The 7,387-nt window shown below is 34.4% G+C and overlaps 1 protein-coding gene across 1 annotated transcript; it reads right to left on the bottom strand.

Annotated features, from left to right (window-relative positions):
• Positions 1-289: 289 nt before the first annotated feature.
• LOC143223990 (uncharacterized) lies at positions 290-6,692 on the bottom strand. Its single transcript, XM_076452459.1, has one exon. It carries the CDS (start codon positions 6,327-6,329, stop codon positions 4,836-4,838), a length of 1,494 nt encoding a protein of 497 aa, XP_076308574.1. The 5' UTR covers positions 6,330-6,692; the 3' UTR covers positions 290-4,835.
• Between the last annotated feature and the right edge of the window lie 695 nt (positions 6,693-7,387).

The following is a 7,387-nucleotide window of genomic DNA, read 5'->3' as shown; positions in this document are numbered from 1 at the left end:
TAAGTCTCAAGGTTAATTTGTTTACAAGCACATTTACATCATCTACACCAAGGCTTGTATCATTTGTCTTCATTACGTAATAACTTTACTGATATTTTCGTCTAAATAAACTTCTTCAGTCAGATTTGTGTTAACTCTACGTTTTTGTAAAATGTGACAGCGCCATAAACGTGCCTAAATTACAATGAACATGTAAGTTTTATATGATCAAATGTGTTGTAAATAAAATTTAGTGAAAAAAAATGTATAAGTACAAAACTTTTAAACAAATGACAATTAGAAAGTTGTATCATATTTACCATTTATTATTTAACAAATGGAACTGATATATATATATATAATTACTAAAAACAACTCCATTTTAGTCTTTTTTTTTAACTTTCATCTTTAACCATAAAATATATTTTAGGTATGCAAGCCTTTTACCTGTAACTTATATATTATTTACTTATTGGCATTGTATGCGTATGAAAACACCACATTCAGTAACGATTTAAAGCTAACTTAAAATGTATAAACTGCTAAATAAAAGTAAACTTGGTCCGACATGGCCAGGTGGTTAATGCACTCGTAATCCGAGGGTCGCGGGTTCGAATCCCCGTCACACCAAACATACTTGCTCTTTCAGCCGTGGGGGCGTTATAACGTTACAGTCAATCCCACTATCTGTTGGTAAAATAGTAGCCCAAGAGTTGGCGGTGGGTGGTAATGATTAGCTGCCTTCCCTCTAGTCTTACACTGCTAAATCAGGGACGGCTAGTGCAGGCAGCCCTTGTGTAGCTTTGCGCGAAATTAAAAACAAAACTTTCGAAAGATACTTTACAAATTTATACACGCATCAAATTTTAAAAGTCATACAAAACCATGACTGTTTGCAATCTGAAGTTTTTGTTTTTTAAAAAATATTGAAAGCCATAAAGTGGTATTCTGCTGGTGTTCGAGAAAAAGCAAAAAATATTTGTTAATTTTTTAAATTAATACTCTTCCAGAGGTTTAGTACTAAATTTTATAATGCCAGAGCCCTACCAAAATTTAAGTCGTGATGTCATCATCAGGGTAAAGTTCTCATATTCAAGATTTAATTTCCATATTTTTGGAATATATTTTAAATATTGAAAATATATGCACCACTATTTACTTCAGATAATTTATGTTAGTAATAAGCTTAATATGTATATATTACCGAAAGCAACATGCAACTCAACTTCCTTTAAATTAAGTAGCAAGGAAAGAAAATATATGCCAAAAAATACTCCAATATTTTAAGGTTTTGACGACTGCTCTCGAGTTCTGGCACTAATATACCTCGTATTTTATATTATTAGTTTCAACACGTATGATGTACTATTTGTATTCGAAATTGAGCGAAATGTTTGCTCTTGGATGTTTTATTGCTTATTGTTTGGTCATTCATTTGTCAAAGTTCGTGAAATTCTGCCTTAAACGAATCAATGACTATTTGTTTAAGTTTTGGTTTGTAAGCTAAAGCTACACAAACACGTACATAAAAAAGACATGAAAAAAAATATTATATACAATGTAAATAATAAGCCTCTAAAACACGGTTTGAACACACAGTGTAATGTTTTCACATTGATATATTTAAAGCCTGAGGGAGAGTAAGTGGTAAAAACAATAAATGAACGTAAAATCCGGCTCATCCGATTAAAGAAACATCAGGTATCTCAGTAGTAAGTTTTAGTGCTAATAATGGTAAAATTCTGGGTTCGATTCTTGCGACGGGCGCAGCATAGATATTTCATTGCTAGTTGAAGAGTCGTCAAGGAAACTTTTATACACTTTCGATGTGATTGAAAACTGGTGAGCATGGAGATCACCCTATTTGGTCAATTAGTTAAAATCAATAAGGGTGGATATTCACTGGCCATAGGGTGAAGCAAATGTCATCTTTATGAACATTGCTTAAGACTTTCTAGTAATATGAACGTGTTCTCAGCGCCATTGCAGACTAGTTGCTTTTTGTATTGATTTGAATAGAAGTTACTTCAATGTGTATTTAGAATGCAGGTTGGTCTTGTTACATATGTTTCTATCTATTAGATCCTGATACTGTATTTATATCGGCTGCGAACATATGATTAGGTATTAGAGCATGTACCCAACGATTATAGTGAGCCATAGTCGTCTGTTTATGTTAAAGATGACATTACCATATGCAGGTGTTTGAACAATTTAACAGTTGGCGTGTATGAAATTCCACATTTTGCTTATAGCACCGTAAGACACTTATAACAACTAAGAACAGTCTACTGTGATTGGCCAACTTCCGTTTATCCTATGGTTCTCCATACAAGTGAATTATCCAAGTGTTTTTTTGTTTTTTTTAAGGTTTAGCCATACTTCATAAATCCATTAATGATATGAAACAGTTTAAACAGTGTCATTTATAAATATAAATGATCGGTACATGTGTACGATTTTTAAAGAATTAATAAGTGATTAAAATCAACGTTTTATACTTAGACAATTTTAAAAACCTTTTTTGAAGAGGACAGATGTTTCACTTTAAAAGCGCACCCTATATGTATATCATTTCGACTTTCTCTACAGCATCTTCGCTAGTAATTTACAAAATACTTTGTTTGTTTGTTTAAGAATTTCGCTACTCGAGGGCTATCTGTGCTAGCCGTCCCTAATTTAGCAGTCTAAGACTAGAGGGAAGGCAGCTAGTCATCACCACCCACCGCCAACTCTTGGGCTACTCTTTTACCAACGAATAGTGGGATTGACCGTCACATTATACACCACCACGGCTGGGAGGGCGAGCATGTTTAGCGCGACGCGGGCGCGAACCCGCGACCCTCGGATTACGAGTCGCACGCCTTACGCGCTTGGCCATGCCAGGCCTTTACAAAATACAATCATTTATAATTTTCCCTTGTCACGTGATATTACATTACATTTTTAATTATATGATTCTTGATCAACCTTTCTGATACATCACGCTAAAAATATTAATGCACTGACACACTAGTCCTTCATCTCTGTTCAATGTTTATTATTTTAAAGCTATAATACTGCGACGTTGAGTATTTAATAACATTTTGTGCTGTGCTGTTTGACGTGTTCCATTGTAGTCGAGTTTTCAGTTTTATTATTATTTTTACATAACATCAATGTTCCTATAAACTGTATTTTATATTTTTTTCTAGTTTGAACAATATAAATACTCCATTGTCTAAATCTTTTATCTTTTAATTCTATTTTATTTAATATTCATTAACATTTCTTTCTTTAATCCTATTTCTTGGTTTAAAGATGGGATACAAATTTTGCTGCTAAAGTTTTGTTTCTAAGACGGTTTGAACAATTTATCTGTTAATCACAAAATATAAAGTAAACTTAAAGTTTGTTGTTACTTCATGCAATGCGCGTGTTTCAAATATATGAACAAACAAAGTGTGAAGTATAAAATACGACCTAACACGCGAAGAACAAATAATTTTTTTTCAAGTTGTTTGCTACAATGTGTATGATGTAAGATGGTTGTGATTTTAAAGTTTTTAATTTTTTTGTTATACTGAAATTATACAAATGTATATTAGTACAAGAGATTAATTTAGTCAAGTGTAGACAGCTAAAAATAGTGACACCAAATTGTAAGTGTAACTAAATCATTTTCTGTTGTTGTAACAATATACGTATTAATATATTGAAGTTGCTCTTTCTCCATCCGGCATGGCCAGGTGGTTAAGACATTTGGTTCGTAATCTGAGGGTCGCAGGTTCAAATCCCCGTCGCACCAAATGTGCTCGCCCTTTCAACTGTGGGGTCATTATAATGTTACGGTTGATTCTACTGTCAGTTGGTAAAAGAGTAGCCCAAGAGTGGGCGGTGGGCGCTGTTAACAAGCTACCTTCTCTCATGTCTATCACTCTAAAATGAGGGACAGCTATGCGTTGAAGGCTCCCATATCTAGCTTTACATAAAATTCTGAAACGAAAAAATATACGGGTTTTGTATTCTTCAGTTGTCAAAACCCTTGAATTATGCCGACCATGATTGTCATTATAATAAAGAATCAAATACAATTGCATTTGTTTGACACAATTGTTAATCTTTAGTTCTACGTCAATACCTTCGTGTAGTTTCAAACTTACAAAACTAGCAACGGGGCTATGGCATGAATGTTGAGTCAAGCGTGACAAATGCGTATAAAAAGTGGCATTCAGTTGTCTCACGTATTACGTAAGACCTTTTATGGTGATGTAAGACACATGACACAAGAACATGTCATAGCTATATTTTCACCGTGTAGGAGAATTAAATGCATAAAAATGCACAAAGGGATTTTAATTGTCATGTATAAGAAAAGGTTTATTCTTAAAACACTATTTAGTTAATAATAGCTAAAAGTATATTATAGTTACATGTTAAAAATGTGCACTATACTTTGACTCTTTGAAAGACAGAATAAAACTTACAAAACAAAATTCGACCAAAACACAAGGGTCAAGATTTTAATTGGTCTCATTTGAGACAAGAAAATGAAATAGCATGCATGATACATGGTTTACTTAAGCAAATATGAATACATGACATAAATATACTTTACACTTATGACTAATGCAAAGTTGGTCTATAATTTACTGTAGCGTAGATAGCTCTTGTGTAGCTTTGCGCGAAATTCCAAAAACAAAAAAAAACATTTATTGAAAAAAAAAAGTTTTTAAATTATTTTTCCCACCGGTGATCTAATAACTATGAGATGCCCTCTTGTGTTTAATCACAGTAGAGGCTCTAGCTCTTCTTAATAATCATATCAATAGGGCACAAAATTAGCGAGTGTTACAAATATTTACATTCATAGAATGTTAGACTATTTGTTCAGAAGACTTTGGTGAGGTCACTCCAGTATCACAAACACGCAATTTATGACAAGTTTTAGTAAGCCTGTTGATACCGTCAGCTGATAACCTATGACCGTGTCGCAACACAACAGAACGAAGATGTCTGAACACATTTCGATACACTACTTTTTTAACTAACGCATCATTTAGACCGTAGCAACAGTACAACTCGAGATGACGCAGCTCGTGACAATAAGACAGTAACATTTCACAAGCTTCAGTAGAGATCTTTCGATTTACCTGAGGTCGAAGTCGCAGATATCGGAGCGCACCGAATGGTTCTACATTTTTTCGATTTTTTCCTGTCCCTAGAATGGTAAACCACTGCGCACTGAAACTTCTCAGATTTGGGCAAAAAGAGGCTGTCTTGACCAAATCTATCACATCAAACTGTTCTAGGCTAATATGTAGTAGCCTCTGACCACACATTTTCAGCAAACTTAGGACCTCTTCAGTGTAAGAAGCTGAAAGTGTGGGGCTATTTCTTAGCTGAAGGCACTGAAGTTGGGATAACTGTGACAATGGGTAGAGAGCCATTCCTTCCTGGACCTCAAGAGAAACCTTCCTTAGGTTAGGACACCACCAGACTAGTCTACTTAAAGCATCATCATTGAGTGAATGTGTAGTTTGGATTCCTTGTAACCTGGATAAGCGTAACTTCCAAAACTCTTGATTACTAGCAGTGTCCACTTCGTCTATAAACTGTTCTAAGTGTGCGCACTGTACATACTCCAGGTTAGGAAATATCTGTAGAAGTAATAAAACTGTACGCCCATTAACAGATGATGGAAGCCTTATTTCATGTAAATATTCACATATTGGCCAACACGCGTTACTGGAATTAATTTTATTTGCTAGAACTTGCACATCTAATTCATCAAGAGAAGGATGCAATATTTCCAGTTTTTGAAGTTTCTTACAACACTCTGCAATTATTTCAACTTCTTTGCCGGCTTTAGTTGTGTGTTGAAGTTGCAACTGACGCAGATTTGGAGAAGCTAGAAGAAGTTTATGCAACAGGGTAATACTCTCTTTCCTATGAAGCCAATGGCCTACGATTCGAAGATATCTCAGTGAATGTCCGTGTCGGATTAAAATGTCCATTACCACCTTGAAGTCAGGAAAAGTGCAGTCTTCTATACATCCCAAGTCAAAAGATTCAATACCAGGAGAAACTAAGAGCTCAGCAGCGAAAAGCAGTTCTTTTCCATGTGGTCGAATACTTAACAGTGAATTCAGCATATCCTGCCTTAGGCCAAGTGGAATACTGTAGAACGGATTGTCGTTGGCATTTTCTATGTCTAGTTTGTACCTACACGGGTTTCTGCTCCAGCATAACAAGAAGTCTCCTATGGTTCCTAAGCAACACTGTTTTAACGTATTGTGAGGAATCATTTTACTGAACGTTTTGTTCGGCCACTCCGAAATTTGACTGATTTTAACACTGTGAGAACTCATGTTTAACTGACAGCGGTTTCCCGTGTACAGTAGGTTAACTTCATCATAACAGTGGAGACCAACCACGCTACAGGGGCTAATCACGCACTGCTCACGTGAACCTGTTTATAAGCTACAGCCCTGGTAGAGAATAGTGTTCCGATGACAGACTTATTAAATCCAGATCGATGTTTGGGTGGGTGGGACATGCTGAAATCACATAATAGAAATTAAAACTGGCTCTTTAAAATATACTACCTAACACTTGATAAACCAGTTTTTATATTTTTATTTTGCCACTGTAAAACTAATAACTCATATTGCAATTTCCCTGTGTCACAGCTGCTTGTTCACTCGGTGCCCTCGTGCACTTATAACAAATCTATGTGAAAGCTCGACCATGTTCACGTGATCACGTCACGATCAATAGCAAAAAATGAATTAAAATTATGATGTGCCCATATATTTTTATTATTATGTTTTTACTTAAAAACATATATTTTTACAAACTTGCACTTCAAATACACTAACTGAATTTAAAAAATCTTTCACGAGCTGTTTTTCAAACTTTAAATGAGTTTATCACTTTTTGGTTGGTATTATCAGTGCAGTCAGAAACAGCATGTCAGGTAGTTACCACTGACCTCAAATTCTATGCAACTTGTAATTATCAGTTGGACAACATCTTATCAGTAGTAGCGGTGTATAATAATAATTCAGAATATTATGGTGTGCAATAAAATGACACAAAAGGATATAAACGTTACAACGAAATGTAAAATACACATAATTATGTATACTTTACACTTGTACTGCAAAACACTAAAAGCGTGATGTTCGTTTAAAGTAAAAGGTGAAATTTCGAGGTATAAAGTGATGAGCATGTAAAAAGTGGATTTTAAAAATTTAAATTTGTCAAAATTTCTTTTATTTTTTCGTATATTGAATAAATTCTAACATTTGATATGATCGGCGCAAGGTTTAATAATTGTGAAAACACTATATATGCTGTCTAGATACGACTTATAATACACGTAAACTTTCAAAAGAAATACAATAAGCTACTTTAATTTGTTATA

Source organism: Tachypleus tridentatus, chromosome 1 (assembly GCF_004210375.1).
Source record: "Tachypleus tridentatus isolate NWPU-2018 chromosome 1, ASM421037v1, whole genome shotgun sequence".
In the NCBI taxonomy this organism is placed as follows: Eukaryota; Metazoa; Arthropoda; class Merostomata; order Xiphosura; family Limulidae; genus Tachypleus; species Tachypleus tridentatus.
Note: the sequence above shows the minus strand (reverse complement) of the source record. Positions and strands in the feature narration are given on the sequence as shown.

What these genes read in the sequence shown, in the direction of transcription:
- LOC143223990 (XM_076452459.1), bottom strand. Translation starts at nt 6,329, where the DNA reads ATGAGTTCTCACAGTGTTAAAATCAGTCAAATTTCGGAGTGGCCGAAC.